The sequence below is a fragment of the Phyllopteryx taeniolatus genome, chromosome 8 (genome assembly GCF_024500385.1).
Source record: "Phyllopteryx taeniolatus isolate TA_2022b chromosome 8, UOR_Ptae_1.2, whole genome shotgun sequence".
NCBI lineage: Eukaryota > Metazoa > Chordata > Actinopteri > Syngnathiformes > Syngnathidae > Phyllopteryx > Phyllopteryx taeniolatus.
In genome coordinates this window covers 27,132,435-27,154,031 of record NC_084509.1, presented here as the reverse complement: position 1 = coordinate 27,154,031, position 21,597 = coordinate 27,132,435, and the positions used below count along the sequence as shown (strand labels likewise).

At 48.7% G+C, this 21,597-nt stretch overlaps 2 protein-coding genes across 2 annotated transcripts in view; both read right to left on the bottom strand.

The window, feature by feature from the left end:
• Positions 1–1,246: 1,246 nt before the first annotated feature.
• On the bottom strand, positions 1,247–8,840 carry rnaset2l (ribonuclease T2, like). Its single transcript, XM_061782573.1, has 9 exons — positions 8,732–8,840; positions 4,470–4,636; positions 4,244–4,311; positions 4,088–4,145; positions 3,944–4,011; positions 3,106–3,219; positions 2,985–3,033; positions 2,130–2,204; positions 1,247–1,516 (listed from the first exon to the last, which is right to left on the bottom strand). Exons 2-9 carry the CDS (start codon positions 4,623–4,625, stop codon positions 1,331–1,333), a joined length of 774 nt encoding a protein of 257 aa, XP_061638557.1. The 5' UTR covers positions 4,626–4,636; positions 8,732–8,840; the 3' UTR covers positions 1,247–1,330.
• Positions 8,841–12,752: 3,912 nt separating this feature from the next.
• dlc (deltaC) overlaps positions 12,753–21,597 on the bottom strand; it is a 49,040-nt gene continuing 40,195 nt past the window's right edge. The window contains exons 8-10 of the mRNA XM_061781655.1: positions 19,050–19,719; positions 14,431–14,545; positions 12,753–13,370 (exon numbers count right to left, since the gene is read on the bottom strand). Of these exons, the coding sequence (XP_061637639.1) occupies positions 13,365–13,370; positions 14,431–14,545; positions 19,050–19,719 (791 nt within the window). The 3' untranslated portion in view covers positions 12,753–13,364. The remainder of the gene's footprint in view (positions 13,371–14,430; positions 14,546–19,049; positions 19,720–21,597) is intronic.

The window sequence follows — 21,597 nt, the reverse complement described above, 5'->3', positions numbered from 1 at the left end:
AATCGCTTCGCAGGATCTTGTTTTGGTTGTTTTTCTGCAGCATACAAAAGAGTGTTTATACATTGCGACCGTGGAAGAAAATAGACCAAGCCCTCTCGTTGTTGCTCCACTTCCCGACAAAAATAGAAGACATCCGTCAACGCGTGTGTGTGTGTGTGTGTGTGGGTGGGTGCGAGCCCGAGTGGGGGCAACAGCACCAAAAACAAAAGCCAGTTGTCTCATTGTGGGCTAGGGCTGGGCGATGAATCGAATAATGAATCCAAACCCTGTCGTCTCTCTCACCTTCAAATGCGCCACCAGTTGCGTAGTTAGACGAAAGGCTGCCAGAAAACGAGCAGAAGAAGAAAGAGCCACGTGACCTTTTGTTTCGGTCCCCCACGCGCGTCCCTACTTGCTCAACGCTTCCCTTGAAAAGCAATACGCCGGTTTCGCCGACAGATGGCGCTCTTTTCCGGTCTGTCAAATGCTTCGATGCGGTCAATCATTTTAGACCAATTTTCAGAAAGCCTCGGGTTCTCCGTCCCTGGTTTGACGGCGGTTTGCAAACGATAGCGTCGACGCCATGTTGTCGTGTTTTGAATCAAATACGTCCGCTTCGCTTCCGCCTCCTTGGCGACCGTTGATGACGTAGGCACGTGCTCGTTAACTTCCTGCCATTAACGTGCATCTACTGCATAAAGCACTAGTATCAAACTGGCAGCAGTGGCGTTGTTAAGCCCCAAAAAATAATAATAATTGTACCGGCATTACCAGGTAACTAGCAACCCTTTATTGCTCAGTGACTGTTGTTTTTTTTGTCAATGTCTTTATGTCTCAAAATGGATGGTCTGTTGTCGTACCAACTACCGGAGACAAATTCCTTGTGTGTTTTTTGGACATACTTGGCAAAAACAAAAAAAGATGATTGTGGTGTTGGGTTTCCCTTCACTTGCTAGTGCTAGTGTTGGCTTTGCCCATCCGGTCCACTAGTTTATGTGGAGCAATTACTCAAGTTTAGCATTTCAATTTTAACTCCATCCATCCATTTTCTGAGCCGCTTCTCCTCACGCGGGTCGCGGGCGTGCCGGAGCCCATCCCAGCTATCGTCGGGCAGGAGGCGGGGTTTGCCCTGAAGCGCTCGCCAGCCAATCGCAGGGCACATACAAACAAACAACCGTTCGCACTCACATTCACACCTACGGGCAATTTAGAGTTGTCAATTAACCTACCGGGCATTTTTTTGGGATGTGGGAGGAAACCGGAGAAAACCCACGCATGTTTTTAACTCTTTTATTTTGACATCGTAGCGGAGACGCCAAAGCGGAGAAGTCGAAGCGGAGACGTCGGAGCGTCACCCGCAGGGTTGCATCGGGCGCTGGTGGTTGATGGGGAAGAAGTAGAAGCTCCCCTGGGCCGGGCAGGGGTGACCTTTGGAGGCGCCTCGCTCCCAGACGTCGTCGGCGTCGCCGTGGTGATCGCAGCCGAGGGTAAGGTTGCGAGACAGACGGACCTTCACCTGAAACCAAACCTCACGCTCCTGAAAGAGAGAGCGAGAGGTTGGTTTCTTCATCTTTACATACATCAGAGAAAATATTTAAAGGCAAAAGTTGTACAAACAGAGCGAGCAATAGGAATAAATACAAAGATACTACGTATTCACAGATTTGAATGTGAACATAAGCAAGAATAGTCGGTAGCCTTGTGTGTAGCAAAAAAATCAATACATTTCCATCAGTAGTCAAAAGAAAAAGCAGTTGACAATGAAATAAACAGCAGTACAGAGCCGTGAAAAAGTATTGGCGCCCTACTCAAATTCTTAGATTTCTGCATAGCTTCCCCACTTTAATGTTTAAGATCATCAAACGGATGTAAACATCGGACAAATACCACCCAAATGAACTTCAAATGCTCTTTTACAATGATTGCATTTGTTCAGGGGGAAAACATTGTTTGAAGTTACCTGGCCCTGTGTGAGGAGCATCCAAACATCGCCGCGTTCTGATGTTGGGCCATTTGTGAGAAAACGTCAAATCCACAAATAGCTTGGTGGAGCTAAACGCGTTGTATTCGAAGGACTACATTGGTAGTTGATGGCGTAATGTGAATGGGAAAAAGCAGCCAGTTTCTATCAAGGAGGAGGAGGAACTGACCTTGTGGTCTTTGACGCACTGAATCTCAGACCTGTCGCCGACGAGCGGAAGCAGCGCGTCCAGCACCTCGGCCAGCTGCGCGCACACACGCACGCACGCACACACGCGCCCCTTTTCATTGCTCTTTCAATATTTTGCTATTTACATGCAATTGTGGTCACCTTTGGCCAATTGAAACCGATGAAAATACTTTTGTCAAGTTAAATATTTGGAAACATTGTTATTTACCATCATACATGAATCAAATCAAATGGCTTCAAATGTTGAGGTTTTTTGCGCCCTCTGCTGACCATGAACAACGACTCAATACAGTTTTCACACTTAAGAAGTGGAGGCGCCCTCTGCTGGCTGTCGAAAGATGGTGTTAGCAATTACAGTGGAGCGTCGCCTCCTCGACAATTTATGGGGGAGCCTACTTTCCCTTTTCCCCAGAAAACAAAAAAAAACAAAAATCATGGCAATTATGAGCAGGCCCGGCCCGTTCCCTTACATCATGTAGAAACAACAAACACCTCCAAATGGTTTTGAGGCGGCTCGAGCTGCGAATATGCGGGTGTCCTCTGTATTAACTTTCATGACGCCAGTCCTGTAACTTTTCCGACACAGCCTGTCTATACAAAAATGTCCTTTTTCAGCTTGTATATTTTATAGTAATGACAAGAACGGATGTTAGTTTTCAACATTTGCAGCTAAAGAAGTAAAAACAAAAACGTCAAAAGTCGATGTCAGTACGTGCCCCCCCCCTCCCAACCCCCCAATTTTTATTATTATTTTTTTTTTTAAAAAGGCAGACTTTGAAGCTCCTAAAAGTTGGACAAATGCCAAAAGACGATGATATGATATGAAAGTTGTTACCTTGTAAGGTCGTTGGCAGGATGGCCTGATGCCAGCGGCGTCCAGCGCTCTGGGAAACACGCGCGCGCACACTTTAGTGCAACCTGTTGTCATGGTAACACATGGGCGTGGGTTTGTTTACTTGTCCAGGTCGAAGCGTTGTCTCAGTTTCAGGCACGTCTGGAAATATCTGAGCGGAGAGTTCAGACCTTCCACGCATGCCGCACACACGCCGTGTTTCTCCCACTCGTCCTTCCTGCCACGCACACACGCACGCACACGCAAAGCGGTCCTTCTCAAGCGCGTCCAGTTGTGACATCACAGCGGGGCCGAGCAACATGTCCAGTTTCGCGGCCAATCGCGAGACCGGACCGTGTTCCGGAGCGAAAGGTTCGCTTTCGTGTCAAAGCCAAAAGGTAAGCAGAGCTGCAGCGTTAACACAGATGAGAAAGGCTGCACTTGGACCAATACTTTTGTCAAACTGAAACTCCTCGGCTTACTTCAACATAGTTCCTTGGCACCAAGGTGATGCCGAAGCACTACCTCTGGTAAAATGAAACTCCTTAACTCACTTCAACATAGTTCTTTGACACAAAAGCACTACTTTTGTCGAAATAAAAGGGCTCCGTTCACTGTAACATAGTTCCTTGGCAGCAAGGTGATGCCGAAGCACTACTTTTGGTAAAATGAAACTCCTTAACTCACTTCAACATAGTTCTTTGACGCTGATGTGACACAAAAGCACTACTTTTGTCTAAATAAAAGGGCTCCGTTCACTGTAACATAGTTCCTTGGCAGCAAGGTGCTGCCGAAGCACTACATTTGTCATAATTCAACTCCTCAACTCACTTGTAGGAACAGTCCAGTATGTCCCCTTTAAGCTTTCCGTGGCATTTTCAGGACATTTTGCCCCACGAGTGCAAGTTGTTTGTTTGTTTGTTTGTTTGTACTTCCCTTTCTGCGGTCTGATCGGTCCTCACCAGAAGTGGAAGGTGGATCGACTGGTCAACAAAGACGGCCACCTTTCCTCCAGCGCCTCTCGCAGCTCCTGCGGGAGGCGCCGCACGCCGCCGTCATTTCTCAGCGGCTCGACGCGGCCTTCCGATATCGAGCGACTGACTCACCTGGACGTCGGACGGGAACATGGGCCAGCAGTTGCAGCACCGCTGCGCCTTCATTGGCCTGAAAGCACGACGGGCTTCTTTGGCGTGCGACTCATTTGCATATCGTTTGCTCAATAACGGATGAGCTTTCTCAGATGCTAACGTCGCGGCGCTTACCACAGGCCGTGGATCATCCAGCCGTTCACGCGCTCGGGAATGGTGCAGAGGGAAACGTTGTTCAAAGACTGGCGAAGGACAACAAGACGGGAAAAAAACAAGTCAGCCTTCACTCGTCATCGCTGGAAGGTCAGCGCAACCTCGAAGACGCCGGCGCATCGAAGGAGGCGGCGAAGGGCGCGACTCGACGGGTGACAAAAGCGACGACGGTGACGTCGAAGGTCACCTGGCAGAAGCCGGCGGGCCACTGCAGCGTGAAGACGACGCACGTCCACGAGCAAAACGTCTTGTCGGTGCCGTCGCGCCCGTACGCGGCGGGCGCGCCGCACAGCAGAGCCGCGGCGCCGGCGCAGGCCAGCAGGGGCAGCGGCCAGGGAGCCATCTTCGAGAGCCCTCGAGTCGACGTACAGCAAGTAGAAGATCATTAACGACATCGAAATGAGCGGGAACGCGATACGTGGAATGTCAAGAATCAAACAGTTAGCGCGCCGCCGTTTCATTCGCTTCATTGTGCCGCTCCTTGCGTTGCGCCCGCCTCGGCCACCGGGAGGCGGTACGATACGGTCGCGTTGACACAAACGAAGGAGAACGGCTTCGCAGCTACTGCGACTCAGTCGGCTGCCGCGATACTAGTCCTTTTTAAAGAAACTATTGTCTGTCTACATGTGTTGCTCCAGTGTCAAAGATGCGTTGCTGGTCCCCCACCATCAGAATCCATTTTTGTTCTCCTCTGTCATGCAAGTCAAAACGAGTCTGTGACCTGTTGAAGTTTGACATCTTCACCTTTTGTGGATCGATGCCAAAGTCAAGCAAGGCCTTGCAAAACGGAGGGATTTGAAATCGCCGACATTGGGACATACTTTTGCCAACGGATCCTCAAGTGCCCGCCCGCTCGGCTCAGTTGAACGTCAACACGGCATTTCCTTTTCCTTGTTTTGTTTTAAGCGAGTGTCAGCCTCTGCCCCGCCATAAAAATACACTCGATAAAGTACACTCGTACTCAAATATATTCATAATTTATGATGGAACTACGGATGAAATAGTGACGCTTGCATTCATGGTCGCCAGCGAGGATCAAGTTCAAATTCCAACCATTGGGAGCGGATCGGACGAGGTAGCCGCGCCTCCCTCGCTCGGGCCAAAAGTCCGACGCTCGCCGAATTGCGCTTCACAACGCTCGGAAGGCATCGAAGGACGTGACGCCGCTCGGAATGCTTGGCCACCGCGACCTTCGAGTCCACCGATCGGAGCCGAACTGCTTTCCATATTTAAATTGGGGAAGATGTGCGAACCAATCAGAACAAAGCTTATTTACATGTTGCATATTCATAGGAAAGCAGATGCCGGGCCGAAAAGACCAATTGGAATAGGTTGAAAAAGGACATTCTGGGCATTTCCAACTCAAATGATCTTGCAAACCTGATAAAAGGATATCAAAGATTACAAAAAAAAAAAGATGGAAGCTGTCAATGCTAAGATTTAGCCTGTCAATGGTGTTTTGCATTTTGTGTTCGTAATAAGCTAGCGGGGACGTTCAGAAAGCAAAGTTGTTTTCGACAGACAAGGTCGAATTCTCTCGGCTCAATGTTGACGAACACTCAACTTCAGCTGGACGTGTGTGTGTGTGTGCGTGCGTGCGTGTGTGTGTGTGTGTTGTCCCCTGTAATCATGACTACTTTCTCCACACGATTAATCAATACGTGCTGTGTGGGTTGCATTCAATCAATTATTCTCTATAAAATTATTGGATTCCGTTTGGATATTGCTTCATTTAGGAGAATACAATTCGCAACGATTCAGTGTTTTGGAAACCGATTCAGTAACTTTTTTGCCCAAAATTCAACCAGTGTGCGGTTGACATTTGCTCAATTCCTTTTGTTTCCTGTAACGCTATCAGGTCAAACCAATTATGGATATACAAGCATTAATGGCAAATGCGTGCATTCACGCTTTCTTTGAATAAAGCGCAACTAACATCTGTTCAGTAGGTTGACGGGCGACTTCTGATGTTGTTCTTCAACGCAGAAATTCAATACCAACGTTAAGAATAAACAAACTCGCCGTAATTGGACACAAAATATGTAACGCTCAAATGCTGTAATCATGTTTATTACTGGTGCTTGCGTAGAAGCGCTCGATCGATTTTGTGAAAAAGAACTGAACGATCCGGTGAAGGAATCTTTTGAATGAACCGATTCGCACGATTCAGTACACTCGAAAGACCTGACGCGCCCATCGCGACCAGCTCAAGACACGCAAACGCTTTCCCCGATTTGGAACTTTTCAACCTTGTTTAAAAGCCTGCCGACAATTGAGGAGATTCAAAGCTTCTTTGCAAATTCCTTGCAATCTATTCAAATGTTCAGCGAAGCTCATTTTGGTGTCCGCTCGGCGCCCTCAGTCCAAATGTTCACAGTCCGAGAAAAAAGCAGAACGACGACGCGCATTTGCCCGTTGACGAGTAACGGACCGCCGGCGGACACGAAGGTTGTCGTCGTTCTTACCAGAAAGGTGCGAGGTGCTGGCGTCGCGCTTCTCTGTGGCCCGGTTGCCTCACTTTGCAGCAACAAAAAAAACAGAAGTGAAACGTCTGTGTGCGGAAACCAACCTTTTTGTACCACTTGTGAAACTGCCCTACACATGAGTACCTTGGCGCGTAAGCATGGCGCCGCTGATCAAATGCCAGCTTTTTGTGCTGTCAAACAAGGAGACCCAGAAGAATCGTCGTGTTCGCGTGTCCTGCCTAACCTGTCCAACGCGATCGAAATACACCAGTGAGATCGGGTGCTCATCCTCTTTCAAATGGGGATGCGACTCCTTACAAGCAACCAATCACATTCCGAGTCAACGCACAACTGCCGCCTTTTAAATGAACTGCAAACCAATTGGAACTGTTCTGGTAGGCTGTTCCTGCTCTTTTTTCCCCCCCCTCTTTGCGCCCACGCCGACTTCAGGAGTGAGAAACGAGTGAATGATTCCCAACAATCTTTGCCTCGGTCCCTACTACTCCCGAAGGATTCGGGTTAAGACGCGAGACTTTGCTTGCGAGGCTTAACAAAATGTAACAAGCTGCGGAAACAAACACAAGGGGAAGTTTGGCCCCGTGCGGCGGACTGTGGCGTGCTGGCGCACGTTCGCTCGTGCGTGAACCAAGAACAGAAAGAGTACTTCGACCGGCATGCACATGAATCAGCTCCTGGGAACTGCTTTTACGATACAGACGCAAGAACGCAATCATACGACCCCCAACTCCGATCAAGTTGGGACGTTGTGTTAAACATAATAAAAACTATACAATGATTTACAAATCATTCATTCATTTTCTGAGCCGCTTCTCCTCACGCGGGTCGCCTATCCCAGCCATCTTCGGGCGAGAGGCGGGGTACGCCCTGAACTGGTCGCCGGCCAATCGCAGGGCACAGAGAAACAAACAAGCATTCGCGCACACATTCACACCTACGGGCAATTTTAGAGTCTTCAATCAACCTAGCACAGGGAGAACATGCAAACTCCACACAGGCGGGGCCGGGATTTGAACCCCGGTCCTCAGAACGTGTGTGTGTGTGTGTGTGTTTGTTTTGGGATAGCAGAAATGATTCCACTCAACACCTGTGATGAGAACCAACTTTATCATCATAAAGATGAAATCATTTCAATGTGAAAATGACAACGACGACGAGTTGGTTTGTGAGAAAAGCAGCAACAAACGACAATGAATGAAATAAAAGTGCGAGACCCACGAAAAGTCGGTGGAGTGGACTTTGTGTGCCGAGCGCTGCCGCTGGCGGACGCCAGAGGGCGCCGTCGTCGCGCCAACAGCAAACTGAAGAAAAAAAAGCAGCGAGCACGAGGACAAAAGGGGGCGCCGGTGGAGGCGTTTTCAGGTCGCCGACGGCGAGCGGGAACCGAATTTGAATGCGGTCGTTATATCGGTGCCTCCGTCGTGACGCCGTTTCCACCGTCGTGGGAACAAAACGTGTTTGTCAGGCTAATGCTACATGCTAGCAGTCACTTTCTGTGTCGATCGTGTTCTTTGAGATTTGTTGTGCTAGATGGCGTGGGAAAGCCAAAGAGAACAAAGGAGAACTTTCGTCTTTCTTTCATCTTTGATTCTGTTTGCCGACCTTGTGAGTTGGTCTTCTCCGATGGGCCATCTACACTTCCTACTTCTTGAGAAAAAGGCCATCGATTTACAAGAACAATATTTTGTTTTAGAAAAAGCCTTAATCACTTTTAAATGAAAGTCTGATTTTTGGGCGGATTCAAGTCATAATCTTAGGCGCTATAAAAGTGTACTGTTTTCTGAGAAAGGAAAAAAAATATATATCATTTTTTTTAAAAGAAAAAAAAGTCTCTTCTTGACCGGTGAACTTCTCCGTCATATCTTAAGTCTTATCGAGTTGAGAGAAAATAAAAAAATCAAGAGTAAAATTGTAATCAAATGTGGGAAAAGTCTTTTCTTTTTTTTTTTAGAATCTAGGCGCCTACCTTTCTGCTTTCCTTTTCTTTGTTCTTTTTTGTTGTTGTTGGAACGCAGACAAAACAGGAAGTGAGGCGCGCCATCTGCATCCAATCGGCAGATTGGCTCGGCCGCCAATTTTATCTCCAGAAAGCAGAGAGGCTATTTTTAGAACACGCTCGTTGTTTCTCCAGCTGCTAATTAGACGATGACCTAGTTAAAAAAAAAAAAAGAACCCCAAAAGCGTCATGATATCATCACAACAAAAGCTCTTTTTTTTGTTTTTGTGGGGGGGGGGTCACACATGCCAGTTGTGTCGAGATGCCGTCCCTAATCAAACGACCTCTCAGTATCCTGAGAGGAGAAAGTGGGAGGAAAGAGGTCAAAGGTCAGACAGGAAGTCAAACATTTGTCACTCGGAGGTCATCCCCCCGCCCCCCAACCAACCGAGATTGTGTGATTGTACTTCCTGTCACGTGACCCAACATCAGTATTTGGGGCAGCAGGAAACAGGAAGCAGATGCTCGTGACCGGCGGCCAGCAAGCGTCGCAAAGATCAGAACAACAACTTTGCTCTACGCAAATTTTATTTCATTTTTTCAAAGAAAAACACAAGTTTTTGAGTACAATACACTTTCTTTGGTTTTTTTTTTTCAAGAAAAGATTCAAATTTATAATGTTGCAACCATACGACTTTCTTTTCTCAGAAAAAGGTTTTGAAACGTGCGTGTGCGTGCGCGCGTGTGACAGGTGCTGCGCGTGTTCTGTTTTTGTCATCACCTCGGCGGCGCTTTGCCCTCGCGACCGTCCTTCCCGCCGAGACGGAGGTCAAAGGTCAACGGGAGGCAGACGCGAGAAGAAGAAGATGAAGAGCGCAAAGGAAACCGACGAGCGAAAGCAAAGTCGAGACTCTCGTGTGTTTTTCTATCTTGTTCTTGTTTTGGTCACATGAACAAACAACAACAACAACAGCGTCATTTTCAGATTGTTTCATCAACAATAAGAAAGACGATTTTGTTTAGCGGCGGCGGCTCGGCCACGGACCCGCCACGCTGCGTTGTGAGTCGGTGGGGAGAATACTTCGAAAACCTCCTCAATGCCACCGACGCGCCTTCCCATGAGGGAGCAGAGTCTGGGGTTCTCTGAGGCGGGCTCTCCGATCTCTGGGGTTGAGGTCACCGAGGTGGTTAAAAAGCTCCTCGGTGGCAAGGCCCCGGGGGTGGAGGAGATTCGCCCGGACTACCTAAAACCTCTGGATGTTGTGGGGCTGTCCCGGTTGACACGCCTCTGCAACATCGCGTGGACATCGGGGACAGTGCCTCTGGATTGGCAGACTGGGGTGGTGGTCCCCTTTTTTAAAAAGGAGGGCCGGAGGTGTGTTCCATCTACAGGGGGATCACACTCCTCAGCCTCCCTGGTAAGATCTATTCAGGGGTACTGGAGAGGAGGGTCCGTCGGGAAGTCAAACCTCAGATTCAGGAGGAGCAGTGTGGTTTTCGTCCAGGCCGTGGAACAGTGGACCAGCTTTACACCCTCGGCAGGGTCCTCGTGGGTGCATGGGAGTCTACCAGTCTACATGTGTTTTGTGGACTTGGAGAAGGCGATTGACCGTGTCCCTCGGGGAGTCCTGTGGGGGGTGCTTCGGGAGTACGGGGTACCGAACCCCCTGATGCGGGCTGTTCGCTCCCTGTATGACCGGAGTCAGAGTTTGGTTTACATTGCCAGCAGTAAGTCGGACTCCGCCAAGGCTGCCCTTTGTCACCGATTCTGTTCATAACTTTTATGGACAGAATTTCTAGGCGCAGCCGAGGCGTAGAGGGGGGTCCGGTTTGGTGGCCTCAGTATTGCATCTCTGCTTTTTGCAGATGATGTGGTTCTGTTGGCTTCATCAAGCCGTGATCTCCAACTCTCACCGGAGCGCTTCGCAGCCGAGTGTGAAGCGGCTGGGATGAGAATTGGCACCTCCAAATCTAAGACCGTGGTCCCCAGTCAGAAAAGGGTGGCGTGCCCTCTCCGGGTCGGGGATGAGATCCTGCCCCAAGTGGAGGAGTTCAAGTATCTCGGGGTCTTGTCCACGAGTGAGGGAAGAACGGAATGGGATATTGACAGGCGGATCGGTGCGGCGTCTGCAGTGATGCAGACTTTGTATCGGTCCGTTGTGGTGAAGAAGGAGCTAAGCCGAAAGGCGAAGCTCTCGATTTACCGGTGGATCTCCGTTCCTACCCTCACCTATGGTCATGAGCTGCAGGTCGTGACCGAAAGAACGAGATCCCGGATGCGAGCGGCCAAAATGAGTTTCCTCCGCAGAAGCTTGGTGATCCGGGAGGGGCTCAGAGTAGAGCCGCTGCTCCTCCGCATCGAGAGGAGCCAGATGAGGCGGCTGGGGCATCTGATTCGGATGCCTCCCGGACGCCTCCCCGGTGAGGTGTTCCGGGAAATGTCCCACCGGGAGGAGACCCCGGGGACGGCCCGGGACACGCCGGAGAGACTACGTCCTTCGGCTTGCCTGGGAACGCATCGGGATCCCCCCGGAAGAGCTGGAGGGAAGTGGCTGGGGAGAGGGAAGTCTGGGCGTCCCTGCTGAGGCTGCCCCCCCCTCGACCCGACCTCGGATAAGCGGTAGAAAATGGATGGACAAATCTGAATCTTAACGAAAACAAATTTAGAATTTCCACAGAAACCACGAATGACTGCCGCGTGTGGCGCGCGCTGTGTTAGGCTCCTCCCTCGCAGGCGTCCGCCATAGAAGAAGTATTTGATTGACAGCCGGAGGCGGCATTTTCACAGCAGCCGGCGACACGCCCGCGGCATCCGGAATCTCAGAAAACGTCTCCATTCTTGAGCATTTTCTAGCCCACTTTCACACACTTCGCCACTTTCGGCAGCCGCCAATTTACTGTTCGGCTCATGAGCGAGAATCTTTTCTGCGGTGTGTTGAACTTATATTTTTGGCCACTTTAACTTTTCCTAACACACGCATAAGCACACATTTAAAACACGTAAGCAGTCTCACACACACATTCAACTTTCACAAACATAAAACACACATAAACTCTCTCTGTCACACACACACAACATGTAACATAATCATAAATCACATACATAAAACACACACACACACGCACACACACACACAGTTGACTGTCAGTCGATGAGCTGGGAAAGGTTTGGCTGTAGGTCAAAGGTCACAGAGGGTGACGAAGTGACGACAGGTGTGTGTGTGAGTGTGTGTGTTCTCCTTTTATGTGCACTTCCTCCTCTTCACGCGTGAGACGTCCATCATGTCGTCATTCCCAACCGCAACCTTCCCGTTCTCACACGCTGCGTGTGCGTGCGGGCGCGCGCGTGTGTGGCTCATGAGGAACAATAAGAAGAGAAAGTAAAACGAAAGAAAAGTTCACGCGGGAAGAGTGGCGGCGAAGCCAAAGCCGCTTTCGAACAAACGATTAACACACAATTAAATCATGTCCAATTGACCTAAAATAGTCATGTGACCATTTGCCTGCAGGAAGTACAAACATGTACAATAAATGAAACACGCACGCACACACACACACACACACACAAATGAAGATTCAAGTGGAATGTAACACACACACACACGCGCACACACAAAGATTTGATTTTATTTTATTTTTTTTTACCAAAAATGGTCATGTGACCTTTGTTACGCCCAAAGTAAGCAACTTAAGTTTATGCAGAAATACAGACACACAAACACGCGGCTGCACACGCAAACACACACGCAGTACAATTCCAGGAACGTCGGCGTGACCTGCCAACTCCAGGAAGTCACAACTTGAGTTCTTGTACACGCACACGCACGCGCGCACACCCACGTTCCCGCGCGCACACCCACGTTCCCGCACACACGCGAAGCCTTCAGAAGAATGCGGCGGTCGACGGACGCGCCGTTTACCAAAATGGCCACGCAAGGGAGGATGAAGTGCAACTTTTCAAATGTTGAAAAACTTTTCAACAGGAAGTCAAAGTCAAAGATGCAAACACACACACACACACGCACACACGCACGCACAAAGATGAGCCAAGTTTGATTTGGTCATTTATTTAGGAAAATATATTTCTTGATTGCGTTTGTTAAATATAAAAATATGAAGACGTTTATGTACAAATTAAATAAAACTGTACACATTTGTATGGTCTTAAATTAACACACACAAAAAGACACGACGCACATTTTTTTTGGTATCAAAACACGACGAAGATGATGACGACGAGAGACGATGAAGATGATGAAGGCAAAGCGGAACGAAAGCAGTCCCAAACGCGTCGGCACTTGTTTGCCCGGTTGTCCGTTCGCGTGCTCGTTCGTCCGACTGGTCGCCGGCGAGCGACGATGAGGTCGAAGGCCTCGTCCTCGTTCGCGCACGTTCCCATCATCGCCGTCGTCGGCCAAATACGGTGATGAAAAAAAAGTGCAAATGATGCCAAACAGTCCATCTTTGCTTTCTTCCTCTGCTGCTTTTTCTCTTTCCAGGGAGAAAATAGATATGAAAAAAAAAAAAAAAAAACAACACATCCCCTTTTTGTGTCTGCTGAGCAGCAGCGATAAATAAAAACATTTGAAAATGGAAAAAAAAAAAAAAAAAAAGAAAAGAAATAAAGTTGATTTCAGTCGCGGGAAACTCTGGAGACTGGAGATCAAACCTGCAGAGGAAAAAAAGAGAAATAAATGGACGGTTAGTTACATCATGTGTGTGCGTGCGTGCGTGTGTGCAAAGTTCAAACTTTCCTCAACAAAATATGCAACTTTCATCTTGAAAAAAAAAAAAAACTCAGCTATTTTCATGATTTTACATCCATCCATCCATTTTCCGTTCCGCGGGTCGCGGGCGTGCTGGCGCCTATCCCAGCATCTTCGGGCGGGGGGGGGGGGCGGGGTCCACCCTGAACCGGTCGCCATCCAATCGCAGGGCACATACAAACAAACAACCATCCGCACTCACATTCACACCTACGGGCAATTTCGAGTTGTCAATCAACCTAGCGTGCATGTTTTTGGGATGTGGGAGGAAAGCGCAGTGCAAACTCCACGCAGGCGGGGCCGGGGATCGAACCCCGGACCTCAGAACTGGGAGGCAGATCTGCTAACCAGTCGTGATTTTTACAAAGAAATCTAAAACTATGACTTTATATTTAACCAAAAACATTTGTATGATTGTTCTTGAGAGGAAAGAAAATATTCCAGTAAGGCTCACCTCCATCGCTGCCGTTACATTCCAGACCCGTGAAAATCCACAATATGAAATATTAAATACACCCTAGCCACGTTTTTATAGCATTTCTTTTTTTCGCAGGTCTTTCAGCGCACTTTTAAAACATTGCAAACCCCATTTCAACCCGTAGAACATATTGAGAGACAGCGAGAGCCACGGGTAACACAACAACATCATACAAAGAGTTATTACAAAGAAATTGCGTAACAAGTCGAATCATTGATGTAGCGGGACCGCCAAACGCGAATGGCGCTTTTTAGCGGCTTTACTGTATTGCTCCAAAGCGATGACTCAACCTTGACAAAAGCTTACTTTATTTTTCGACAAAACTACAAGCGCAAAGAAAAGTGTCCTCAACCCAAAAGAACTCGAGTTTTCCTGAGTAGACATTTTTTTTTCCACCCCAAATGTGACTTTTTATCTTTCTACCTCGAAGCAATCCGATTACGAGTCGTGCCGTTTGTGTGCGTGTTTCGTGAGCGTGCGCGTACCTCAGTGGCGAAGACGCAGCGTTCCAGCTGCTCGGGGACGACGAAGACGGGTTGATAGCGGACATCTTGAACCGAACTCACCGAACGAGCTGGCGTGGACGAGTCGCACTTCAGTCTAACGGAAAGACGGACACACAAAGAGTTTGACCTCACAACGCCGACTCCTTTCAAAACCACAAGATTTTACAAATGGACCGCTGTCAATTATTTGGGGAATATATTTGTGCAGTCTCTTCTTACAAGGGTTAAGTTTTATTTTTTCAAGGAAAAAAAAGTTCTCTTGGGCTGAGCACCTGTGGGAGGGGCCTATGGGGTCGGGTGGAGCGTGAGCGGGTGACGGCTGAAAGCCGAGACCTCGGCGGTCCGATCCCCGGCAACAGAAAGTGGCTCTCGGGGCGTGGAAGGTCACTGGCAGGGAAGGAGCCCGAACTGGTGTGTGAGGTCGAGAAATTCCGACTGGACATTTCAGGCTGACATCAACGCACAGCTTGGACTCCGGTACCAGTCTTACAAGAGGGGTTGGACTCTTTTCCAATCTGGAGTTGCCCTCAGCAGGTGTGGGCGTACTGACTGCCCCCCGGCTCGGCGCCTGTACGTTGGGGTTTACCCCGGTGGACGAGAGGGTAACCTCCCTCCGCCTTCGGGTGGGGGGACGGGTCCTGACTGTTGTTTGGGCCTATGTACCGAACAGCAGTTCAGAGTACCCGCCTTTTAGGAGTCCTTAGACGGGGTGCTGGAGAGCGCTCCTGCTGGGGACTCTCTCGTTCTGCTGGGGGACTTCAATGCTCACGTGGGCAATGACAGTGAGACCTGGAGGGGTGTGATTGGGAAGAACGGCCCCCCTGATCAGAACCCAGGCTGTGTTCTGTTATTGGACTTCTGTGCTCATCACGGATTGTCCATATCGAACACCATGTTCAAACATAAGGGTGTCCATATGTGCACTTGGCACCAGGACAGCCGAGGCCGCAGCCACATGTCTCGGACACTCAGGTGAAGAGAGGGGTGGAGGTGTCGACCGATCACCGCCTGGTGGAGTTTTGGCTCCGATGGTGGTAGAAGATGCAGGTCTGGTCTGGCAGATGCAAACGTATTGTGAGGGTCTGCTGGGAATGTCTGGTAGAGTCCTCTGTCAGAAGGAGCTTCAACTCCCACCTCCGGGAGAACTTCGCCAACATCCCGGGGGAGACAGGGGTCCGATTGGACCATCTTCAGTGCCTCCACTGTAGAGGCGGCCAACCAGAGTTGTGGCCGTAAGGTGGTCGGTGTCACTGTCAGCACAGTCAGTGCACCGTCAACACCGCGTATAGTGGGGATGGGATGCTGCTGCCCTCGACTTGAGAGGTCATGAGTGGGTGGGCCAAACATTTCAAAGACCTCAATTCCACCGACACGCCTTCCCATGAGGAAGCGGAGTCTGGGTTCTCTGAGGCGGGCTCTCCTATCTCTGGGGTCGAGGTCACCGAGGTGGTTACAAAGCTCCTCGGTGGCAGGGCCCCGAGGGTGGATGAGATTCGCCCGGAGTTCCTAAAGGCTCTGGATGTTGTGGGACTGTCCTGGTTGACACGCCTCTGCAACATCACGTGGACATCGGGGACAGTGCCTCTGGATTGGCAGACTGGGGTGGTGGTCCCCCTTTTTAAAAAGGAGGTGTGTTCCATCTACAGGGGGATCACACCCCTCAGCCTCCCCGGTAAGCTCTATTCAGGGGTGCTGGAGAGGAGGCTCCGTCGGGAAATCAAATCTCGTTTTCAGGAGGAGCAGTGTGGTTTTCGTCCTGGCCGTGGAACAGTAGACCAGCTCTACACCCTTGGCAGGATAATCGAGGGTGCATGGGAGTTCGCCCAACCAGTGTACGTGTGTTTTGTGGACTTGGAGAAGGCGTTCGACCGTGTCCCTCGGGGGGTCCAGTGGGGAATGCTTCGGGGGTACGGGGTACCGAACCCCCTGATACGGGCTGTTCGGTCCCTGTACGACCGGAGTCAGAGTTTGGTCCGCATATCCGGCAGTAAGTCTGACTCGTTTCCGGTGATGGTTGGACTCCGCCAAGGCTCCCCTTTGTCACAGATTCTGTTCGTAACTTTTATGGACAGAATTTCAAAGCGCAGCCGAGGCATAGAGGGGGTCCGGTTTGGTGGCCTCAGTATTGCATATCTGCTTTTTGCAGCTGATGTGGTTCTGTTGGCTTCATCAAGCCGTGATCTCCAACTCTCACCGGAGCGGTTCGCAGCCGAGTGTGAAGCGGCTGGGATGAGAATCGGCACCTCCAAATCTGAGACCGTGGTCCTCAATCGGAAAAAGGCAGCGTGCCCTCTCCAGGTCGGGGATGAGATCCTGCCCCGAGTGGAGGAGTTCAAGTATCTCGGGGTCTTGTTCACGAGCGAGGGAAGAATAGAACGGGAGATCGACAGGCGGATCGGTGCGGCTTCTGCAGTGATGCGGACTTTGTATCTGTCTGTCTCGGGATTCTACGCTCCTACCCTGTGAGCTGCGGGTCGTGACCGAAAGAACGAGATCCCGGATACAAGCGGCCGGAATGAGTTTCCTGCGCGGGGTGTCCGGGCTCTCCCTTCGAGATAGAGGGAGAAGCTCGGTCATCCGGGAGGAGCTCAGAGTAGAGCCGCTGCTCCTCCGCATCGAGAGGAGCCAGATGAGGTGGCTGGGGCATCTGGTCAGGTGTACCGGGCACGTCCCACTGGGAGGAGACCCCAGGAACGACCGAGGACAAGCTGGCCCGGGAACACCTCTGTATGCCCCCGAAGAGCTGGATGAAGTGGCTGGGGAGAGGGAAGTCTGCTGCCCTCGCGACCCGACCTCCGATAAGTGGAAGAAAATGGATGGATGGAAGAATCTTTGGAGAATCTGTTTTTCAAAATAAAATGTTTTATTTTTTATATTTTATGTTTTATATTTATTTTTAAAAGTCACAGCTTTACAAGAAAATTTTTTTTCTGGAAAAATATTTGGGGAAAAAAGTACACTGGTAAGAGTAAAGTTGTTGAATTATATTTTTACAATTTATTGCCTGCCCCCCCCCAAAAAAAGTCATACATTTTAGCGCTAAAATGTCATTTTTAAATGATTAAAAAAAGTTGTAATCTTCAAAACAAAACACATTTTTTTTTGACATATTTCTTAAATAAAATTTTTGCTTATATGAAAGTCATATTTCTGAGGGAAATTATTTCATATAGTTTTGTTTTTTCAATATATTATAAATAGTATTGATCGTACTCTTTAGAAAGAGAAATGAAAAAAAAAGAAAAACATTTTAAATCTTACAGGGTAAAGTAGTGTAATAATAACTTTATATATTTCCAGATAAAAACCTTTGTCGTGTTTTTTGACAAAAATGTTTTGTTTCTGAGATTGAAATCTGACAAGAATGACATCATATTTGTCCAAAATATAAATCACTGAAGGTAAAAATAATATATAAAGTTAGTCATATTTCTTTGAGGAAAAAAGTGATTTTTTTTTTTTTTAGAACTTTTTATTTTTTATTTTTTTTTACAAATTAATGATTTTCTTTAAAATACTCAAAGAATAGACTCAAAGTCTACCACATAAGTAAATTCAATATGAATAATATTTTCGTAATATTCAAAAGTCATACCTTTGAAAGACCAAGGTTTCCATCCATCCATCCATTTTCTGAGCCGCTTCTCCTCACGCGGGTTGCGGGCGTGCTGAAGCCTATCCCAGCTATCAGCGGGCAGGAGGCGGGGTACACCCTGAACCGGTCGCCAGCCAATCGCAGGGCACATACAAACAAACAATCATCCGCACTCACGTTCACACCTACGGGCAATTTAGAGTCTTCAATCAACCTACCATGCATGTTTTCGGGATGTGGGAGGAAACGGGAGTACCCGGAGAAAACCCACACAGACACGGGGAGAACATGCAAACTCCACACAGGCGGGGTCGGATTTGAACCCGCAACCTCGCAACTGTGAGGCAGACGCTCTAACCGGACCAAGGTTTCAAAAGTTTTATTTATTCATTTATTTAACCAAAAATTCATATTCTTTAGAAAAAAGTCAATAAAATCTTGTAATCTTATGCGAATGAATTTTTTGACAAATAAATTCTTATTTGGGTTTGACAAAAAACCCAAAACGTTTTTTTTTTTGTTGTTGTTTTTTTTAAGGAAAAAGGTTGTTTTTTGGGGCGGCACGGTAGCAAACTGGTTTGCACATCTGCCTCACAGTTCTGAGGACCTGGGTTCAATCCCCGACCCCGCCTGTGTGGAGTTTCTCCCCGTGCCTGCATGGCTTTTCTCCGGGCACTCCGCTTTCCTCCCGCATCCCAAAAACATGCATGCTAGGTTGATTGACAACTCTAAATTGCCCGTAGGTGTGAATGTGAGTGCGGATGGTTGTTTGTTTCTATGTGCCCTGTGATTGCCTGGCAAGCAGTTGAGGGTGTACCCCTGCCTCCTGCCCGATGATAGCTGGGATAGGCTCCGGCACGCCCGGGACCCGCGTGAGGAGAAGCGGCTCAGAAAATGGACGGATGGATGTTTCAAGATGAGAAATCCTATTTTTTTCCAGAATAAAGTGATGAGGATGGTTATATTTTTGGGAGCTAAAATAAAATCTCAAAGTATTTGTTACCTGTCAAACTTGTGTTGCTCCTTGGTCAGGTTGCAGTCGGTCGCCATTTTGTTTTTGAAGATAGCCCCGCGGCCGGCTCCGCCCCCACCCAGCGCCGCGTCCTTATTGGACATTTTGACGTGTCCCCCGGGCAGGAGGAAGCTCTCCTTGGCCGCCGGTCGGTTGTTGACGGCCTCCAGGTCGTTCTTGACAGACGTCGACATGGCCGCCAACTCGTTGCCCCGCCGCAGTTGCCGCAGGACGAAGACGGCGGCGGCCACCAGGAGGCTCAACGTCACCGTGCCCAACACACAGGCGGCAGCCAGCGCGGCGGGGAAGGGGTCCCGGGGAGGCCGCGCAGACGGCGTGGCCGACTCGGGCTCGACGCCGTACTCGCAGCGCGCCCCCATGAATCCCAGCGGGCACTGGCACACGGGCCCGGAGAAGTGGGCGAAGCAGTGGCCGCCGTTGTGGCACGGGAAGCGGTCGCAGGGGCTGGCGCGCAACGAGCAGTCCTTGCCCGCAAAGCCCAGCGTGCACGTGCACTTGAAGTCGGCCACTCCGTCCGCGCAAGTGCCGGCGTTGCGGCACGGGTTGCTGGCGCAGTCGTCCACATTGGTCTCGCAGCGAGGGCCCGCGAAGCCCGGACGACAGCGGCAAACCGCGCCCCCCGAGTCCACGCACTCGCCGCCTAAACGGAACACAACACACAAAAAACAACTTATCTTAGCATGCCATCCAACCGTCAAAACACATCAGCCTTTCAAAATTAGCTTGGCATATTACCCTTCAAAAATACCTCAAAAACAATATTTTAGGACATTAGCCTTCAAAACAACAATTTAACAATTCAACCTTAAAAGCACATTTGTGTAACACATTAGCCTTCTAAATGCATTCAAAACACATACCTTAGCACACTAGCCTTTAAACACCCTGTCAAAACATGTTGCTCGGCATCTCATCCATCCATCCATCCATTTGCTTTACCGCTTATCCTCACACGGGGCGTGGGTGTGCTGGAGCCTATCCCAGCGATTTTCGGGCGAGAGGCGGGGTACACCCTGAACTGGTCGCCAGCCAATCGCAGTCAGTTTAGCACATTAGCTTTACAAAATAGCTTCAAAACCTATTAGCTTAGCATGTTACTCTTAAAAAATACCTTAGGGTATATGAATTTACCACATTAGCTTGCAAATACACACAATTGTTTATTCTTTGGTGACCAGGTAAGGCGATTGAGAACAGTTTTTCATTTACAATGCCAACCTGGAGGCAATTTAAGGTTCAGGGTCTTGCCCGAGGACACTTCGACAGCGGACAGTGGGAGCCAGGATTCAAAAGTAAGTCACTCGATGACCCCCCTCTACCAACTGAGCCAAAAATAAACACGTTATCTTAGCATATCAGGTTTAAAAAACAAACATTACTTTCAGAGTGATACAAATAAATGCAAACGAAACACATCATACTTCAAAAATAAGCATCTGACTGATCATAAATACAAACCCTTAAAAACATGTTAACTTAGCAAGCTATTAGCTATTAACATTAGCCTTCAAAAAAAATTGTTAGCTTAGCAGGTCATCGTGGTTACTTATTAATTCCATCCATCCATTTTCTGAGCCGCTTCTCCTCACGCGGGTCGCGGGCGTGCTGGAGCCCATCCCAGCTGTCACCGGGCAGGAGGCGGGGTACACCCTGAACTGGTTGCCAGCCAATCGCAGGGCACATACAAACAAACAACCATTCGCACTCACATTCACATCTACGGGCAATTTAGAGTCTTCAATCAACCTACCACGCATGTTTTTGGATCTGGATCTGGAGTTATTTAATTTGAGTCAGCCAGGAAAAGAAAGAAAGAAATGAAGCCAAACTTGAAGAACTAGACAGAAAAAAGTAAGGAGAATGCCAAAGCTCCATCCAATGAATTATATAAAACAATCTCATTCAAGTATGAATGTAATGATATAAAGTCTGAAAAAATCTGGAAAGCATTGTATCACACAAAACAGAACTATTACAAGTTCAATGAAAAAAAAAACGCTTCAGCTTTTAGCAAGGAGAAAATTATCGCACAATATGTAAAACGAAATCCACTCGTGGTCAGGTTCTCGCTGATCCTACAGACATTAACAGTCGATATTTCCAGTGCTATCAGAACTTGGACATTTCCAAAAATGAGACAGACTATAAAGTGATGACAGAATTTGAAATAAGTGTATGTTCCCTCACTTAGAGGAAGGTGAGGTAATGTCAAAAATGCAATCGCTTCAATGAGAAAGAATAAAGCTCTGGGGCCAGACGGCATTCCGAGCGAATTTAGTTTGAAAAATCAAACCAAATAGTCTCACAATCTTTCGCTGGGCATCGAATCGATCGCTGCTCAGATGAGAGGCGAAACATCTTATAAGACGACCAAAGCGGCCCGCTTGCCGCGATCGATTCAATGTCCTGAGAATGAGACGACCTTGATCGATGAGAATATTCCCATGCGTTCGCTCAAGCGCTTATTGAACAAGTCCTCTCCTCAACGCTTAAAGACGCAGTTATTCCCGTCATACAT